General features: G+C 55.6%; 2 protein-coding genes across 5 annotated transcripts; both read left to right on the top strand.

Moving 5' to 3' along the window:
* The first annotated feature begins 3475 nt into the window (after positions 1-3475).
* On the top strand, positions 3476-7711 carry BCKDK (branched chain keto acid dehydrogenase kinase). Of its 3 annotated transcripts, XM_074322669.2 has the most exons (13): positions 3567-3613; positions 3975-4032; positions 4193-4557; positions 4681-4749; positions 4857-4967; positions 5264-5311; positions 5393-5512; positions 5588-5686; positions 5890-5963; positions 6302-6430; positions 6524-6613; positions 7020-7178; positions 7268-7711. In XM_074322669.2, exons 3-13 carry the CDS (start codon positions 4366-4368, stop codon positions 7410-7412), a joined length of 1236 nt encoding a protein of 411 aa, XP_074178770.1. In that variant the 5' UTR covers positions 3567-3613; positions 3975-4032; positions 4193-4365; the 3' UTR covers positions 7413-7711. The 3 variants fall into 3 exon arrangements, with proteins under 3 accessions (XP_074178769.1, XP_074178770.1, XP_074178771.1); XM_074322668.2 differs by lacking the exon at positions 3975-4032 and having other exon boundaries at positions 3476-3613; XM_074322670.2 differs by lacking the exon at positions 3567-3613 and having other exon boundaries at positions 3684-4023.
* Positions 7712-10380: 2669 nt separating this feature from the next.
* On the top strand, positions 10381-19828 carry KAT8 (lysine acetyltransferase 8). 2 transcript variants are annotated; one of them, XM_074322667.2, is made up of 12 exons: positions 10393-10621; positions 11513-11730; positions 11839-11913; positions 11990-12165; positions 15463-15516; positions 15605-15769; positions 16429-16518; positions 17994-18134; positions 18229-18322; positions 18419-18569; positions 19264-19418; positions 19667-19828. In XM_074322667.2, exons 2-12 carry the CDS (start codon positions 11709-11711, stop codon positions 19729-19731), a joined length of 1188 nt encoding a protein of 395 aa, XP_074178768.1. In that variant the 5' UTR covers positions 10393-10621; positions 11513-11708; the 3' UTR covers positions 19732-19828. The 2 variants fall into 2 exon arrangements, with proteins under 2 accessions (XP_074178767.1, XP_074178768.1); XM_074322666.2 differs by lacking the exon at positions 11513-11730 and having other exon boundaries at positions 10381-10621.
* The last annotated feature ends 1 nt before the right edge of the window (position 19829 follows it).

Consider the following 19829-nt stretch of genomic DNA (forward strand, 5'->3'; position numbering starts at 1 on the left):
CCTCGCCAGCACCTCCTGCCGGCTGATCACTCTCTCCCTTAAGTTCCCAGCTCTATCACTTCCGCCACACCGCCACATCCTAACCTCTGTTCTGCTGTGGAGCGCGCCTGGCAAAACGTTTTCTGAGCCTGGGTCTATCCAACTGTCCCTCCTTTCAAAGCTTTCCGTGGTCTAGCTGAACTCTCCCCTTCACAGACATCGCATCTGATGATGACCCATCTCTCCTATACCTCTCCTTCCTTCCCATCCCAGGGAAACTTATTTCTCTTTCCCATTTTAGAAACAGCAACAAACCTCCCTTCGCAATCAAGTTTTGAGGTAGATTTTACACTCCCAGTCTCTACCTCCTCACTTCTTCTTTGCTGCACAGGGCACCATACAGTAGCTCCTGCCCCTGACACACCCCTGACAACGAATGGCTGGTGTCCTCAGGACTAAACCAGCGGGTATTTTTCAGTTCTCATCAGGCTTGACCTCCCAGCACTAGGTCACTGTCTCGCTTCTGTGATATGTCACCCTCCTCTGGCCCTCCTCCTTTCTCTGGCTGGTTCTTCTCAGACCCGCTTCTCTTCTTCGAGACAGTATGGCCGGCAGAATAATGGCCCCCACAGACATCCATGTCCTAATGGGAAATAACATTGCAGATGAGAGGACGGTCACTAATATGCTGGCTATAAAACAGAGAGATTATCCTCTGGTAATCACAAAGGTCCATAAAAGTGAAAAGGGCGGCAGAGGAAGAGTCAGAGGGAGGTGTGACTACAGCAGGAAGGCACGTGAATTGCAATGTTGCTGGCTTTGAAGATGGAGGAAGGGGGCCATGAGCAAAGGAATGTGGGTGGCCTCTAGAAGCAGGAAAGGGCAAAAACATGGATTCTTCTCTAGAGCCTTCAGAAAGGAACTGTTTCTAGGTCCTTCAGAAAGAAACTGTTGACATCCTGGTTTTAGCCCAGAGAGACTCATGTCAGACTTCTGAACTAGAGAACTGTAAGATAATACGTTTGTGTTGTTTTAAGCAACTAAGTGTGTGGTAATTTGTTACAGCAGCAATAGGAAATGAATCCAGAGGACGAGGGCCTGACCTCTTTCCAGTCTCCTGGAGTGTTTGTTATCTATGGCTGGCTTCCCCCAGAATGAGTGATCTAAGAGGGAACAAGATGGAAACCATAATATCTTTACGACTTTGCCTCAAAAGTAACACACCATCATTTCTACATTATCCTAGTGGCTCAGGTCAGCCCTGATCAGTGTGGAAAGAGACTAGAGTGGTCTGAGTACCAGGACGGGGGGGGGGGGGGATCATTGAGGACTTAGTGCTGTTCACAAAATCACCACAAAAATAGTGGCTTAAAACAATGACAACTATTTTATTTTCTCTCAGGTTTTATGGGTTAGGAATTTGGGAAGAGAATTTTGGCCGGGCAGTTCTGCTCACATAATTGCAGTCAGTGATGGCTAACGCTGGAACAATGGGAGAGGAGGCAGCTGCAGGATAACCTAGCAGCTCTCTCTTCTCGTAGTCTCAGGGGCCATGCAGGTTTCCATGTAATCTCTATAGAGGCAAGTTTGGGCTTCCTCACAGCACGGTAGCCTCCAGGCTACAACAGCCAGCTTCCAAAATTGTCCTCAATGATTTGCACCTCCTGGTACTCGTGCCATTGCGTAGCCTTTCCTCCCACTAAAAAGGGCTAACCTGATCCAAAGAAATGACGATGTGTGACTTTCCAGCCTCAGTCATAAAGCTACTGCGGCCTCCATCTTCCTTCCTCTTAGATCACGCATTCTGAGGGAAGCCAGCCATAGATAACAGGGACACTCAGTTTCAACAGCTCCGAGAATAAAGCCCAGTATTTCTTTCATTTATTTAAGCTCTGAGTGTTCTGGAAGAGGGCTCGTGGGTTGCATGTTTCACCTCCGCCGCCGGGTGGCAGCAACGTGTTCCGAAAGAGCGCTTGGCCCGCGCGCCCGGGGCCAGGCCGGGTGAGGCCGTTCCAGGCGCCTCCCACTCTGTGGCAGCCACCGCCGCCGGTTCCCGCACTCGGGTGAGCGCCGAGGTCTGGCACAATACAAGCACTCCGAGTCCTTGCTTTTCTGCGCGTGCCATCGTCCCGGCAGGTGGACCCTTCCCTCTCCTTTCCTCCACAGGCTCAAGCCATGCCTGCTTCAGGATATTGCCAGGATGCTGGAAAAGAAAGGGTGGGTGTGTTGTGGGGATAGGGGGACCAAGCGGAAATCCAGAGACTCAAGGAGTGCTTCCCTCAATTCCTCAGATAGGCCAGCCATAGTGAATAGTCCACCTCTGCTGAGGCTTTAAGACAGCCTTTGGGCTCCAAAGATGTTGCCTGCTTCACTAAGCTTTTTTTTTATTTAAACATTTAAAAATATTTAGAAAATACATAACCACAATAAAGCACAATGCAATTAGTGCAAGAATACACACACACACACACACACACACACACACACACACACACACAGTCTCCCATCATCTCCTGCTTAGAAAAAGGAATTGTCTTTTCACTGGTCTCTCTGCCTTTGGTCTCACCCATCCCCACCCTCCCAATCACTACAGCCCAAGGATTCTAAGGAGCAAATCTGACAAGTTAAAACTTTCCAGTGGCTTTTTACTACCGCAGGACCAATGCAGACTCTTCTCCTCATGATCTGGCTCTAGTCACCCCGTTCAGCCCCTCTCCTTCCCAGTCTCCACATGGCTGCAGCCATATGCTCAGATTACCCAGGTTGTTCTCTACACGGTCCTCATGCCCTTCCCACTCAGCTCTCGTGCCTGGCCAAGTCCTACTCACCGGCTCCTGCGGCCTCCTGTGCTGCCCGCGTCATAGCTGATGACACTGAAACTGTCCTCAGGGCAGGGTGGTGTCTTATTTATTTGATTCAACACCCAATCTCCTCTCCTGCCCTGAGAAGTTACCCAAGCAGAGTTTGTTGCAGGCATGAATGAATGAATTCGTAATAATAATAAATAATAACAATGCCTAACACTTATATAGTGCTAATTCCACACCCGGCACTGTTCTAGGCACTTTACATGTATAAATTCATGTAACCAACTACACAACTCCCTGAGGTTACTACATTCTCATTTTATCCATTTAAATTGAGCCATTTATCATTGAGCAATTTAAAGTAACTTGCCTCAGATTGTAAGTGTCTGAACTGGGATTTGAACTAGGCTGTCTGGTTTCCGATAAATGAATCAAGAGCTGGAAGGAGAAAGCCAGAACCTCAGGGAAGCAATTCAGATAGGATTTGGTCTCTGCGCTTTACGCTTTATGTTCAAAGGTCTTCTCGCCCTCTCCCGTTTCGCTCCCAGGAAATCCATCCTATAGACTAGACCAGGGAGCCCACAGATAACTCCGGGAGCCCTGTGAAGGAAGCCGTGGCATTTATTTGTCGTGAGCACCGGCATAGCCAGGATGGGCTGGCACCGGGGTTGCGAGTCCTCCGCTCCAAACTACAACTCCCGGGAGGCACCGGGTGCCCACAGTCCACGCGACGTCACAGCGGCAGAGGGCGAGGTCAGCTCCGCTAGCCCGGCCCGTCGACTGTTGGGCCGTTACGCGCGGACCCCGGCCCTGGCTCTAACCCCGCGGTAAGTGGAGCAACCCGCACAGATCCCGCCCGCCTTGGCCTCGCAGCGCGCGCCCGCAGCCTCCGCCACTGTGCTGGACGCCGGGCTGGCATCTACCATATGGGGGGGGATCCGGGCCGAACCAAGTGACCTGCGGAGGGGGGATCCAGATGGGGACTCCCGGGTCACAGCTTGGATGCAGCGGGCCCTCGGGCGCACAATGCAGTGTGCCGCACGTACGCCGGCCAGGCTGGGGGAGGAGGCCGGGTCTGAAAGCGCTGGCGAGGGGTCGCCCCGCCTCGCAACGACCGTGCCCAGGACCGGAGGGAGCGGGGGCGAGGTTTTTCGGGCTGGACGGGTCTGAGGATCCCCTCCGCTCCAGACCACCAGACAGAGTCTCAGGTTGAAGAATACGAGCTCTGGAAAGCAAGGTTGTCCAGGTTCGGCCTATGTGTGTGAGGGGCGGGGGGCGGGGGGGAGGTGGTTGAAAGGGTGGGCAGAGATTGCCCGGGTCTGAGGATACCAATGTCTACGTGGAGAGATGGTGCGGGTCCGTCTGGATTCGGATTCTTACAACGTCCCCTTCCCCCGCCCCGGTAGATGGGAGCTGCTCCCTGGGCGCTGAGCTTGTCAGCATCCTCCAACGGCCCTCGCCCCTGAAGTTAGAGAAGAGCCCCTGCTCACCTGCATCCCCCTTACCCCGTTTCGGGGTCGCCTCCGTCAGTCCGGTCCTTAGCCCTAGTGGCCGGCTAGTCCCACAAAGGAGAAGGACGATGATACTGTCGGTGCTGGGCAGTGGCCCCCGGAGCCGGCCTCAGCTCCGTCCCTTCCTGGGGCCCGCACTCTTGCTCCGGGCCCGCTCCACTTCAGCCACGGACACGCACCACGTGGAGATGGCGCGGGAGCGCTCCAAGACCGTCACCTCTTTTTACAACCAGTCGGCCATCGACGTGGCAGCGGAGAAGGTGCGCAGCTGGGCAGGGAGGCCCGGGTCCCGCGCTGGAGTGGGTGTCCCGGGAAGGGGTGGAGCTAATGTGGCGGGGCGCGGTGTTGGGGATTGAGTGTTCAAGCCTCATCTGTTCCACCAGCCCTCAGTCCGCCTCACTCCGACCATGATGCTCTACTCCGGCCGTTCTCAGGATGGCAGTCACCTTCTGGTAAGATTCCTGCCCCCCCCCTCCCGCCCCGTTTTTCACTTGATGCCTGAAGCTCTTGCCCAACCACTCAGGCCCCAGCTCTGCCTTCTGTACTTTTTTCTTTGCAGAAAAGTGCCAGGTATTTGCAGCAAGAGTTGCCAGTGAGGATTGCCCACCGCGTCAAGGGCTTCCGCAGCCTTCCTTTCATCATTGGCTGCAACCCCACCATACTGCATGTGGTAAGGTGGCCTCCAGAGGGCCAGGATTCCCTAGTAGAGGGGACCTTAGATCAGTGTGCCCACCATCCAAGGGGCAAATGGGAGATGGGACCAGAGTGGCAGAGACTTGCCAGGCACAAGGTTTCAGGATCAGAGGACTCAGACCCAAGCAGCTGAGGCCAGGGCAGCATCTTCATGGCGGCTGGAAAGGCCACAATGGGGTTTGAACCTAGAGAGCTGGAGTGACGGGTAGACCTGGGCAGTTGTGTTCTCACTGCCCACAGCATCCCTGTGATTCCGAAACCTCTTCCTTGCAGCACGAGCTGTACATCCGTGCCTTCCAGAAGCTGACAGACTTCCCTCCGGTGAGGGCTGGGCCAGGGCAGGGTTAGGGGCTGAGAGGGCAGGGCTGGACTGTCCATGTTTCATGACTCTGTGGCCTGCAGATCAAGGACCAGGCGGATGAGACACGATACTGCCAGCTGGTGCGTCAGCTGCTGGACGACCACAAAGACGTGGTGACCCTCTTAGCTGAGGGCCTGCGTGAGAGCCGGAAGCACATAGAGGTCAGGAGTGGCACCTGGGGGTCTGTCAAGGGGCCTGGCAAGGACCCAGGGTTACTGAGGCCCCACTCTTCACAGGATGAGAAGCTCGTCCGCTACTTCTTAGACAAGACACTGACGTCGAGGCTTGGGATCCGCATGTTGGCCACACATCATCTGGCGCTGCATGAGGACAAAGTGAGTCACTGGGACCTGAGAACCATTGACAAGGTCAAGTGAGGCAGAGGGGACTGAGCCAGGGGCCCCCTGGGGCTGGGAACCTGGGCCAAGGACCTGGGGAGAGGCTTGCAGCCACTTCCGCAGGCCAGAGGTTGCAAGCATTTGGTGGCCGAGGTGTGGGTGGAGGTGCCGCCCAGTCCTGACCGCCTTTCTCCTGCCAGCCTGACTTTGTTGGCATCATCTGTGCTCGTCTCTCGCCAAAGAAGATTATTGAAAAGTGGGTCGATTTTGCCAGGTGAGGCTGGAACGGCTGAGAGGGGTGGATGTCTTCGGGCAGGGAGGGTTGGGGTCTGAGCCCTTGCCCGGGGCATGGTCTAAGGCGGGTTTCTCAGCGGTGGCACTATTAACATTTTGGGTCAGATAATTCTGTTTCGTGGGGGGCTGTCCTGTGCCTGTTGGGAGGTTTAGAAGGATCTCGGGCCTTGACTCACTTGATGCCAGGAGCACTCCCCAGGTGTGACAAGCAAAAATGTCTTTAGAAATTGCAGAATTTCCCTGGAGGTGGGGCATGGGGACAGGCACCTCCAGCTGGGGACTCCTGGTCTAGGTGTGAACACTTGCTACTATCCACAGACGCCTGTGTGAGCACAAGTATGGCAACGCCCCCCGCGTCCGCATCAACGGACACGTGGCTGCCCGATTCCCCTTCATCCCTATGCCCCTGGACTACATCCTGCCCGAGCTGCTCAAGAATGCCATGAGGTGGGCCAGCTGCACCTGTTGAAAGGGGCCGGACAGGAACTGGAGTGTGGCCGGGGTCCCACCACCCACTGTTGGTCTTTTCCCCCTGCACAGAGCCACAATGGAGAGTCACCTCGACACTCCCTACAACGTTCCGGATGTGGTTATCACCATCGCCAACAATGATATTGATCTTGTCATCAGGTTTGCCCAGGGGGCGTTGGGGTGGGGTGGGCAGGGGTTCCAGGCACTGGTTTTGACTTGCTCTGTGACCTCAAGCCAGTACCTGCCCCACTCGGAGACTTGGTCCTGAGATTGCCGTGAGCTGGATGAGGATGGGTCTGGAGCAGCTGCAGGCCCCAGGGCCTGTCCTTATTAACAACTGAGAAGTCCAGAGTGGGGAAGGAGTCAGGAAAAACCAGTCCTAACCTAATGCTGTGAGCAGGTGTAAGCAGTCAGTGGTCCAGGCGGAGGTGAAACACAAGGCCAAGGCGCTAGGTGGACCACCTTCCATCTCTGGGTGGAAGGGACAGGACAGCACCGTCTGCTTGGGAGGTAGTGAGCTCCCCACCGAAGCTAAGCCAAGCCCCTGTCCTCGGCCTCCTGCCAGGATCTCCGACCGGGGTGGAGGAATCGCCCACAAAGACTTGGACCGGGTCATGGACTACCACTTCACCACAGCCGAGTCCAGCACCCAGGACCCCCGCATCAACCCCCTCTTCGGCCACCTGGACATGCACAGTGGTGGCCAGTCAGGACCCATGCATGGGTGAGGCCCCACCCGGCCAGGATGGAGGGGTGGGGGGCCCAGGAGACTTGGCCTCTGACACCCCTGTCCTATCCCCTGCTTCCACCCAGCTTTGGCTTCGGGCTGCCCACATCACGGGCCTATGCAGAGTACCTGGGAGGTTCTCTGCGGCTGCAGTCCCTGCAGGGCATCGGCACAGACGTCTACCTGCGGCTGCGTCACATTGATGGCCGGGAGGAAAGCTTCCGCATCTGACCCCACAGCCCATGACTCGCTCGCCTGCCCGACCTGGGCCACACACCCTGCCAGGACCTGGGCCGGTCAGGGTGCCACCCTGCTCCACACTCTGCTGCATCTTGGGTCTTAGGACCCCAAACAAATGGACTTCCAAGTAGCCGGTGCCAGCTCATCAGGGATTACTGCTTCCCTGACTCCAGGCCTCAGAGGGGAGGACGTGGGGACCCTTGAGGCCTCTAGCACCAGCTCCATCATTCTCGTTCCTGGGGAACCCCATTTTGACCTGCTGTTTATTAAAGTTCACATTTTTGAATGCCCTCTTTGGCCCCGTGTGTAGACAGGCAGGAGAGCTTTTGTTTCTGACCCCATTCAGGTTCCCTGGGCCCTTGGGTTCAACTAGTCACTTAACTGTCCTGACAGCCTGCAGACCAGGAGTAGAACGGGCCCTCCATTTCTCGCACATCTGATTTGGTGGGAGTGGAGGTGACCCTGGCATGTTGTGCCAAGACCTTTCCATTCATTTAACAAATGTTTCTGGTTCCCACATGATATTGAAGGCCCAGGTCAGCCCAGCTTCAAGGCCTCGGTTCTGACTCCTCCCTGCCTGGCAGTCACAGTTTCTGGAAGTGAAGGTCACCAGCCTGGGCGGCCTCCTGAGCCACCTGATTCCTGCGCCCAAGGAAGGTTAAAAATACCGCCTGCCACCTGTGCCTGCGGCTGCCAAGGAAAGGAGCACACAAGACTCTGCCCTGGCAGGCCCCAGAGGACAGGGTGGTGGTGGTGGGGGAGGTGTGCCTGGTAGGGAGGGTGAAAGGGCTCCACAGAATGGGTGGAGCCCCCCTGCCCACTTTGCAGAGAAGAAAGGCCTGAGAGCCTGCTTCGAGGAACTGCTGAAGGAAGTGGGGGATTAAGGAGGGAGAGGAAATTTGTGACTGGCCAGGCTGACAATCCTGCTGGCTGCAGTGCCGGCGGTGAGGCTGGAGAGATAGGCGGCAGGCAGGGCGCAGGGCCGTAGATGTACAACGAGAAGCAGGGGCTTTATCCTGGAGGCAGCAGGGATCTATGGATGGGTTCTAAGCTAGGAGGGGACGCTTCAGGTTGGATTCCCGAGAAGCAGGCCCTGAGAGGTAGATTTTGTGTCCAAGAGATTTGTTGAGAAAGTGTTCCCGGAAAAGTGTAAAGGAAGCAGGAAGGGAAGGGCAGGCGGCCTGGGAAGAATGTGATCTCAGGCAAAAGTCCAGAGCCAGTAAGTTCTGCCACACAGCTGGGGGGCAAGAGAGCTAAGCTCTGGTCTTTGAACTCCACTTGACAATCATTGGTTAATAGCTTGTTGGGAAGTGGGGGTAGGGAGGCACTTGAACTCCCCAGGCTGCAAACTGACCCTGGGTGGACAGAATAACAATCTTGAAGATAGGGGTGGGGTAGAGAGCGGCAGAAGGTATTACAATTTTAACTTTTTCTTGCCTTTTTTATATTGCTAGACACCTGGTATTCACTGCCCCTCTCCCCAAACTCCATTTCCCAAAAGCCAAGTGTCATGCAGGGTGTCGTGCGGGGTCTCTGGTCCCGCTCCCCACATAAGAACGCAGGACATAGTGAGGCCCAGGAGCCATAGATAGGGGAGTCATATGACTATATTCTCGCTGGCGGCTGGGTTGGAGACACAGGAAGCAGGAGCCACACGATCCGCAACCTGCCCTCTGCTTCTCTGCAATCTGCAATCCACACTCCGCCAGCCACCATCTGCTTGCTAGCCCCCATTTGCTGCTAGTGTAGCTAGCCATGGCAGTTATATTAGTGACCAATGGCTCACTGGTTACAGCTGATGGCCAACTAGCCACAGCTGAATGCCATCCAATCACAGTTGATGGCCATTTACCACCCGAGTGAGCACCTTTCCACGTGAGGGCCAGAGCCTGGAAACTGCACTCCTGGCTCTGTCCCCACACTAAGTTACCAGCACGTCCCACTGCCATTCCCCACAAATACCTAACTCAGATATTTCTTGATGTGTAACCTTTGAGCCTCATTCTCTGGCCCTGAGCATTTTGCCACTCCTAGAATTGTTTCTAAGACCAATAACCAAATTATAAGTCAAACAAGATTCAGAGTGGCCAAGGGGAGTTTACTGAACACCTACCCTGTGTGGCACTGCAATGCACTTGCATGTATACCAGACATGCCAAAAAATGTGTACACATGACTTGTATTCATCTTTTGTTATTGGTATATACTATTACAATTTTAATAGCTTTCTCCATTCTTAAAATGTGTATGCATTTTTTTGGCACCCTCCGTATATACACTATAGTAGATAAATAACATGGTTTAACCTTGTACAGCGTACAAAGAGTAGGGTCAGAACCAAGGTTTCCTCACCCACTAAGCCCAAGACGCTCTCCACTATGTCCACTGCCTTTCGCTAGTTTCCATTCCCCGGACGTTTGGTTTTGGGGGCCTTGGTCCTTGCTTTGGAAAAACTTGATTTTGAGACGAGTGACTGGTTGTCCCTGACAGTCCTCCTGCTTCCGCCACCTCAACTGTATCCTTTCCCCACCCTGAACAAGGAGGGCCGTTTCTTCAATCTTCAAAAAACGGGTGACCGGTATTAGGCTGGTGGAAGTGGCACCGCGGGGTATTAATTCCAGGCCCACAGACCTAAAATCTGGTAGGCAGGGAGGCTGCTCTGGCGCCGCCCTGTTAAAGTGGGGGTAGCGCCCCATGAAAACGGGCACGTCTTGGCTTCCTCAAGTACCAGGGCCTTTAAAAACACCGAGCTGAGGCATCACACCCTGAAAGACCTCTTTCCAGCTCAAGGGTGCAGCCTTACTTTCACTAAGTAAAGGACAACCGGCATGGTAAACAGCGCCGCGGCCACGCCCCGGCCGCACTAACCAATGGTCTCCCGCTACGTCACGGGCCCCACCCTCAGGAGGCTACGGCCCCGCCCCAGGAGCTGACCCGGAGCGAAAGGCGCTGCGCGGCGCCGAATTCTGGCGTCACTTCCACTACAGCGATGGCGGCCCAGGGAGCGGCGGCGGCGGTTGCGGCGGCGATCTCAGGGGTCGCGGGGGAGGGCGAGCCAGGGCCCGGGGAGAATGCGGCGGCCGAAGGGACCGCCCCGTCCCCGGGCCGCGTCTCCCCGCCAACCCCGGCGCGCGGCGAACCGGAAGTCACCGTGGAGATCGGAGAAACGTACCTCTGCCGGCGGCCGGATAGCACCTGGCGTGAGGGCGGAGCCCAGGGCCAGGGGGCGGGGCCCACAGGGTGGGGTCGTAGGGAGGGTTCTGTGTGCGGCCGGGATTCACGGGGGCGGGGCTTGAGGGGAGGCGAGCGCGGAGTTTCGGGCTGTCCCGGGTTCCGCCTACAAACCCCGCAAGTCAGGCAATTACCGAATTCTTCTATTGTGTGTAAAGCTCCCATCCCACTTCCTTGCCCAATCTTAGGCTTCATTCTCTTTTCTGGTTAACCCTGCGTCCTCACTGGTCTCTCCTGTGTCTGCGACTCGCCTTCCACCTGTTCCCTACAGTCACCTGCGGAGAGGACCTCCCAGAACCCCCAAACGACCGTCCCCTCCCCGACCTCCCCTTCTCCTTCCCATGTCACCCCTTTCTTCCCCTCCCCTTGCCTCGTCTTCAAAATAAAGCCCAAATTCCGTAGAATGGCATTCATCTTTGTGACCTCTCTGGTTTCTGGCGACCCCTAACGAAGGCCTTGCCAGACCAGACCACGCTACACCCTTGAAGACCGACCATATGCCTTTGGCCGCAGTGCCCTCTGCTTAGACTTCCCTTTCTCCTTGCTCACCTGGCTAGCTCCTACTCATCCTTTTAACACCATATACCCCCATGATGTCATTCTGGACTCCCTTCAGGCAAAGTGAGTCATTCCCTTCTGTATCTTCCTGAAACATTTTCCTCATTCCTCAGCCATGATATGTGGTTATCAAAGTGGGGACTTCTGGGGGCAGGACTGCTTGTGATTCATTGCTGTATCCTCTGAACCCAGCAACAACACAGCTTAGGGCCAGACACGCAGCAGTTGCCCTCATTTAGTGAATAATCGGCTAGTTGTTGGCCACTATACTAAAAGGTGGGCACCTTATCTCTATTTTACAGATGAAGAAATGCCAAAATAACTTGCAAATAAACAAATATAGTAAAACAAGCATTGGATTTGAAGCCAGGCGTAAACTCAGTTAAGTTTTGGCTCTTACCACTTTTCAAATCTGTGAGCCTGGAGAAGCCTCAGTTTTCTCATCTGTAAAATAAGAATAACAGCCCAAACCCGGCGCACCTCACAGGCAGTGATTGGATGGAATGGCAGATGTGGACAGGTGAGCTTCGCTTACTTGTATCTGAATCTAGAAACAGCTTCTCAGTGTGAAGGGTGCCCTTGTTCCAGTCCCGCCTGCCTCCTGATCGGAGCCTTTTTTCCTTCACAGATTCTGCCGAAGTGATCCAGTCTCGAGTGAACGACCAGGAGGGCCGAGAGGAATTCTATGTACACTATGTGGGCTGTGAGTGACTGGGGGTGTCTGGGCCTGGGTGGGGCAGAGGGAGGGAAGGGCGGCACCTCATGGCCCATTCTCACAGTTAACCGGCGGCTGGACGAATGGGTAGACAAAAACCGGCTGGCGCTCACCAAGACGGTGAAGGACGCCGTGCAGAAGAACTCTGAGAAGTACCTGAGCGAGCTGGCTGAGCAGCCCGAGCGCAAGATCACTCGCAACCAGAAGCGCAAGCACGACGAGATCAACCATGTGCAGAAGGTCCGGCTCCCCTCTTCCCCAGGGCCCTGGAGGCTCAGCTACTTCTGCCAGTTCCCCTAGGTCCCAGTGCCAAAACCATAGCAGCTCCGCTTCTTAGCTCCTACAGTATGTCAGAGACTTTTCCTACCGATTTTCATGTACTCTTCACAGATGAGAAAACTGAGGCTCAGAGAGGGCGAGGGCTTGGCTGCAGTCACAACAAGGAAATGGCACAGCTGGGCCTGAACTCGGGCCTCTGCACTAATAGCGTGTTTTGTCTTTGTTGGTTGTGCCATATTAGGCAAATTGACTTGAAGTCCAAGGGTAGGAAGAGAATGAAGGATACTGGGCTCTTGCTATTACCAAGCACCACGCTGAGTACTGTACCGTGTGTGAGCTCATCAAGTCTACCCTAACAATTCCGTATCACAGGGACACTTTTTTTTTTTTTTTGGTAGATAAGGAAACAGGCTCAGAGAGGTTAAGTAACACGCCCAAGGTCACACAGCTAATAAAAGGGTGGGCTGGAATTAGAGTAATAATGGCAAACGTTTATTGGCTCCTGACCCAGAGTTTTAGGCTAAGTATTTCAATACCACTGATGTTTCGCAGCAGCCCTGTGAGGTAAGCATTATTGTCGCCAGTTTACAAGGGAGGTACAGATAGGTTTAGGAACTCAGAATTATATTTGCCAACCAGATTGTCCTACTTCAGGGCACAAATCCTTAACCATGACTTTGACACATCCTAGAAACTCAGGCCACTGGTTTCCAAAACCTGGGTTCTTTTCCCCGGCCTGCCTGCCCCTGGGAGGTTACCTTCCTTCCACTCCGTGCCTCAGTTTCTTGATGTGTAAAATGGGGGTGCAAAGGAGAACTGGGTTTTTTGAGCTTTGAAGGCACAGATATTCGTTGTTTCAACCAGTGGGATTTCATCCTTCTGAGTACCCAGTGCTTGCAGCCGTGTTTTTCAAACCATGGGGCACAGCTGTTAATAGATTAACAAATTAATTCACTGGGCTGTGACCAGCATGTAAATGTTTAAAATGAAAGAAAGAAATAGGAGTACTTTGCACTTTATTAAAGGTAAGTATTATTTTGAGAACCTTTTATTTCTTACAAACACACACGCCAACATCAACTAACATAGAGTGCTTAACTGCAGCTCTTACTGTGGGTTCTGATAAAAAAAGAAAATTGAAACACCCTGAACTAGAAAGACCCTTCAAGGTCCAGTTGAACTTCATGTGATAAATGGAAATGTTGTATATCTCTGCCGTCCAGTGCAATAGCCACTAGCCACCTGTGGCTGTTGAGAATTTGAAATGTGTTCAGTGTGACTAAGAATTCAATTTTCTTTAAATTGAATGAATTGGAATTTAAATAGCCACAGGTCGGTATGGGCTACTCCATTGGACAGCACAGGTTGCACTGGCGAGGTACATCCCAAAGATGTGCCTCGGAGCTGGCCATCGGCCGGATTGGGAGCAGTGGGCCAATGGTGAGAAAATCAAAGAATGGATGATCGTCAAGCTAACAGTCGGCAAGTTTCTTCAGAACCTAATTCGTGTTTAATTCTAAATAAATTGCAGCATCTATGAAAAGTAGTGTTTTTGTAGTTCTTTAATGCATTTGCTTGAAGAGGATTGTTTTGTGAGAGTTGGGGAATGTGTTTTAAGGAGGCATATGAGGAAGAAAGTCCTTCTTCCCCTGTCTCTTGTCAGTTAGGTTTGGAGTTGGACAGATGATGAGCCTAGGCCCAGCTGTGCTGAATACCAGTTTTGTGACCTTGGACAAGTGACCTTAACTCTGTGCCTCAGTTTCCTCTTTTGTGCAGCATGGATAATGAGCACTCTGGTCTCGGGCTTATTGTGAGGACTAAATGAAATAATGCCTGTGGAGTGCTTGGCACTTAGAATAAATGGCAGCTAGCCTGTCCCCAAGGGCAAGTGATGTCACTTCTCCCTGCCTGTTTACTTCTCTGTGTATCAGGGTTGCCCAAAGGGTTAAATGAGGCCACACAGCAGAGTGCTTTGTGGAGGGGGTTCTGGGTAAAACGCTGGCTCCTTTCTCCCTTCTCAGCTCCAGGGCAGGGCCACCGTCTGCTCTGGTGAAGGTCCTGGGCCTTCTGGGGTCCCCAGCCCATTGTCAGGCTGTACTTGTTTCCTCCTACAGCGTCTGGCCTGGGAACAGGCTGTGCTGTGAGTGTGACGTCCCTGCTCTAAGGACCTGGAAAATAGGGAAAACCAAGTGGGGGCAGGTGGAGATATTGTCGTTGGCCCCGTATTCCTGACGTGGAAAGGAGACGGTATACCCTGCCTCCTGGGGGGAGGAAGGGAGCTGGGCCCTCAGGCACAGGACAGGAAAGAGAACAGTGAAAACAATCACAAGCCGTAGCTCACCGTGCGCGCACCTGGCTCATGCTCTGGACTGGGCTGAGAAGCATTTTTCCGGCAGCAGTAGGATTGGGAAGGGCATTCAAGGTGGAAGGAACTGCATGTACGGAGGCACGGAGACTGGAAGAGGGGAGTTGGCAGCAGGGGAGACTGAAAGGGGCTGAAGCTGGAAGCTGGGAATCTTAAGGAGGCCCAGTCCACTGTCCAGACCTGAGGTGGTGGCAGTGGCCATTTGGAGTGGGACAGAGCATTCCAGAGAGGGGCCGGTTCCAGAGAGTTCAGGGAGGTAGAGTTGAAAGGATTTGGCCTTTAATTGGATGCCAGGCTGAGGGGAAGAGCCTTAAGAGCAGGCCCATGATTGGCCTTGGGTAGTTGGACAGGAGGTGATGGTCCCAGTAAGATGGGGATCCCAGGAGGAGGAGGAGGTTTGCAGGGAGGAAAGGCCGAGTTCCCTTCGGGATGCCTTGAGTCTGACGTGGAAGGACGTCTGGGAGCCGTTCACTGGGCATGCAACTCCTCAGTGGTCAGGAAAGAGGTCCAGGCACATTGGAGGCAGTTCCTGTGACGGGCATGAAAGACCAGACCTGTTAGTTCATCTCACAACAGTTTTGGCTGAGCTGGATTGATCCCCTTGTAAAGCTGAGGCTCTTACCAACCCAAGGGTGGCACCAGGCCTCATCCTTGCCCTGGTCATCTGGCGAAAGATGCACACTCGGGCGTCAGGGATGGCAGGGGTGTATTTGTAGATAGGCAGGCGGGAGAGGAGCTCGGTCCAGCGAGCTTCAGAACCAGGGAAAACAAGTCAGCTGTTCACGTGATTACTGCCATTCATGGGGAGAGATCTGCAAGACGGGAGGGAGGGAAGCGCTGGGTCCTGCCTGCCACGAGTGCTCACGCCTGTTCATGGCTCTTTCCTTGCCCAGACCTATGCGGAGATGGACCCCACAACCGCGGCCTTGGAGAAGGAGCATGAGGCGGTAAGCAGGGCAGGGGTCCTGACGCGGCACAACCGCCCCCCCCCCCCCCCCCGCTTGCTCCCCCTGAGCCATCCACTGCCTTGCACAGATCACCAAGGTCAAGTACGTGGACAAGATCCACATCGGGAACTATGAAATCGATGCCTGGTACTTCTCGCCGTTCCCGGAAGATTACGGCAAACAGCCAAAGCTCTGGCTGTGCGAGTACTGCCTCAAGTACATGAAGTACGAGAAGAGCTACCGCTTCCACCTGGTGAGGCCACGCATGGGGCACTGGAGCGTGGGGGCAGCAGCCCTGGCGATGGGCGGGTCCGCGGCGTGGCGTCTGGAAAAAAGCTGCCCGTGGGCCTGGAGACCAGGATTCAGCCTGGCTCTGCCTCTGCTGCAGTGACTTTGGCAGTCTGCAGTTTCCTCTTCTGTGGGATGGGGACAGTGATCCTGCCCTCCCCCCCTCAGGTCCCTTGCTCTTGACCACAGTTTATGAAGGCCCGCTCAGTGCCAAAGCAGAAGCCAGCGCAGCCCTGAGCAGTGGGCCCGGAAGGTGTGGGCAGGTGGAGGCCTTGGCACACGGCCACTACCCTGGGTGTTTTTCCCAGGTGGGGTCCAGGGCAAAGGCAGGCACTTTGGGAAACACCGTTATCATGGATTCGAGCCTGCCCGAGCCCCCTGGAGACTGGCGGGCTGGGACTTGAAGCTGCCCAGCTGTGGGATGCACGAGCCACTCACCTAGCCCCTCTGAGCCTTGCTCCCTTCACCTGTAAAACAGGCTGCCTCCTCAGGTGGTTGGGAGGTGAAGGTTGAACCCAGGGTCTGCATATGGGGACGCTTAGAGAAGCAGCCCCACGGGGCAGGGTGGGGCACCTGGCAGAGAACCTCAGGGCCCCAGCCTCTGCCTCCCCGCCCCCATCCCAGGGCCAGTGTCAGTGGCGGCAGCCGCCCGGGAAGGAGATCTATCGCAAGAGCAACATCTCTGTATACGAGGTGGATGGTAAAGACCACAAGGTGAGCCAGGTGTCCAGGGGACGGGGTGGGTGGGGGGTGGGGGGCACCTCCCAGACGAGCTTTACGCCAGTGGAAGACAGAGGCCACCTCACTAGGAGCCCCGCCGGCACAGGCACATGGGGTCAGGCTCAGCCTGGCGCTTGGCCCACCCGGTGCACAGTGAGCACGTGCCCTGCGGTGCAAGCCTCGAGGACTGGGCTCTGTTCTTTCCCTGAGGACTTGTCTTCTGATGGAACAGCTTAGGTTTGGGTGGTTCTGGAACCCAAAGGGGAGGTTGTCGTGCCTGCGGCTACTTCTAGAACCACTGTCTCTTTCTGCCTGAAGAAAAGGTGTTTGCCTCTCCCTAGGAGGGAACTGCTTTGTGTAAGATTTCCTGCCTGCCAGCCCTGCGTCTCTGATGGCTCAGTTCCTTGTTCCAGACAAAGAGACTTCAGTGGGGCCAGGTGGGGCCTGTGGGACCTGCCTTTGCTGTCGTTGAGAACATGGCCTTTCCTTGGTCAGTCCAGGAAGGTCTCATCAAACGTCCGTTTCCCATGGAAGGACAATGGACGAAGACGAAGAGGGCAGGCTTCTCGGGGCTCTTAGCTTCACATCACCCTGGCACTTCCTGGCTGACCTCGGACAAGTTACTTAATGTTGTGTGTTCCTGTTTCCTCATCTGTGAGACAGAAGTCAGTATTTACCCCAGGGGGTTGTTAGCGGTGTAACTGTGACCACAGTCACATCTTTGCACGGCGTCTGGCAGCCAGTAGGTGCTTACTGACGGGGCCGTCTTATCATCAGTGCCCTGTCAGGGCTCAGGCAGCCCTGTGAGAAGCAGCCTGGGGGCTGTCCACTGAGCCCAGGCCTTCCTGAGCACCAACGGGGAGTGGCAGACAGGGCTCCAGCGGGTGACGTGGCTGTTCTTGCTAGCTCTGCCCTCTGCCAGCCTTGAGGTCTCAGGCACATGCTTCCTCGCCCAGAACCTGTTTCCTCCTGAGTAAATGGAAGGAGCCATGCTGGGCTTACACCTTGTTGGGTCATGAGAGTGGACACAAAACGTGTCATACCCCAGAGGGACCCTTGATCTGTGCCAGGAAGCCAACCTCAAGGTCCCATTGTTCCTCCCGACCTTGGCCCCTGGCCTGGGTGGGTGTCTGGGCAGCTGGTGAGACTCGGCAAGTGGCCAGGCCGGCAGACCACTCAGGCTTCGGAGGCGGGCTCAAGGCTCGTCCATTCAGTAAACATTGACCAAACACCCAGCTCCGCGCTTAGCCAGCCCTGGGCCAGGTGCTGGGACACAGCCTTGAACAAATCACCTGAGTTGCACTGTGCACGTCCCCCCCACACACACACGGAAACCCCACGCTGCCGTTCTGCTGAGAAGGCTGCTGCTCTCTGGCCTGGCCCTCGCAGGGCAGGGGGCAGCTCTGGCCCAGGCCGCGATGCGCTGCTTGTCCTTGGTCTTGAGCCTGCGCCCGCCTCCCCCACCTCAGATTTACTGTCAGAACCTCTGTCTGCTGGCCAAGCTCTTCCTGGACCACAAAACGCTGTACTTCGACGTGGAGCCCTTCGTCTTCTACATCCTGACCGAGGTGGATAGGCAGGGAGCCCACATTGTCGGCTACTTCTCCAAGGTGCAGCTCAGACGCCCAGGGTGAGGGAGGGTGGGGCATGTGAGCTGCAGGGGGGCCGAGCCCTCCCAGAGGTCCTGACCCCCCGCCCCTGCAGGAGAAGGAATCTCCAGATGGGAACAACGTGGCCTGCATCCTCACCCTGCCCCCCTACCAGCGCCGTGGCTATGGAAAGTTCCTCATTGCTTTCAGTGAGTGGCTCCTGGCCTCCCAGGAAGGGGCCGCTGTGGGGGGTGGAGTGCCCGGGCGGAGCTGGGTTTCCAGGACTCCGTTTCTCCCACTGCCAGGTTATGAACTGTCTAAGCTGGAAAGTACAGTCGGCTCCCCCGAGAAGCCGCTGTCCGACCTGGGCAAACTCAGCTACCGCAGCTACTGGTCTTGGGTCCTGCTGGAGATTCTGCGAGACTTCCGTGGCACACTGTCCATCAAGGACCTCAGGTGAGGACCAGGTCCCAGCCCTGTCCATCAAGGACCCCAGGTGAGGCCCAGGTCCCAGCCCTGTCCATCAAGGACCCCAGGTGAGGCCCAGGACCCAGCCCTGTCCATCAAGGACCCCAGGTGAGGCCCAGGTCCCAGCCCTGTCCTTCGGGGACCTCAGGTGAGCCCAGGTCCCAGCCCTGTCCATCAAGGACCCCAGGTGAGGCCCAGGTCCCAGCCCTGTCCATCAAGGACCCCAGGTGAGGCCCAGGTCCCAGCCCTGTCCTTCGGGGACTGCAGGTGAGGCCCAGGTCCCAGCCCTGTCCATCAAGGACCCCAGGTGAGGCCCAGGTTCCAGCCCTGTCCATCAAGGACCCCAGGTGAGGCCCAGGTCCCAGCCCTGTCCATCGGGGATCTCAGGTGAGGCCCAGGTCCCAGCCCTGTCCATCGGGGACCTCAGGTGAGGCCCAGGTCCCAGCCCTGTCCATCAAGGACCCCAGGTGAGGCCCAGGTCCCAGCCCTGTCCTTCGGGGACTGCAGGTGAAGCCCTGGCCGCAACCCTGTCCATCGGGGCCCTTGTGAGGCGGGCTTCCTAGAACCCTTACAAAGGAAGGGTTCTCCTGAGATTGGCCAGGGTTCTATCTCCTGTCCCCGCTGCGAGCCCAGCAGACCCCACTAAGGAACCTCTAGCATCTGCTCCGACCCCTTTCTGCAGCCAGATGACCAGCATCACCCAGAATGACATCATCAGCACTCTCCAGTCCCTTAACATGGTCAAGTACTGGAAAGGCCAGCATGTCATCTGTGTCACGCCCAAGCTGGTGGAGGAACACCTCAAAAGTGCCCAGTATAAGAAACCACCCATAACAGGTAGGTGGGGGCTGCCTAGGGCTGGGGGGCGGGGGTAAGGACTCTTGGGAACCCAGGCCTGCTTTTTGCTGTCACATGGTCCCAAACCAGTCCGACCAGCTCCCAGCTCCCAAGCCCAGGGCAGGCTGCTCATGCCTGGGCTTCCCTGCCCCCTCCCGGGACTCAGTCTGCCCTTGTTCTCATCTGGAGGTGAAACCTGGCCTGGGCCCAGAGGTGCAGCCTGCCTCTCATGCCTCTTCTCCCCACAGTGGACTCTCTCTGCCTCAAGTGGGCGCCCCCCAAGCATAAGCAAGTCAAACTCTCCAAGAAGTGAGTGGCCTGTGGCCGCTGGACCTGCACCACCGTCCCCCGCCTGTAAATATGTACAGACCTGTTCCGTCATTTGTTTAATAAAGAATATTCTGCTGGTGG

The sequence above is a fragment of the Rhinolophus sinicus genome, chromosome 10, assembly GCF_057876585.1.
Source record: "Rhinolophus sinicus isolate RSI-liver-muscle chromosome 10, RSI-T2T, whole genome shotgun sequence".
Lineage (NCBI taxonomy): Eukaryota > Metazoa > Chordata > Mammalia > Chiroptera > Rhinolophidae > Rhinolophus > Rhinolophus sinicus.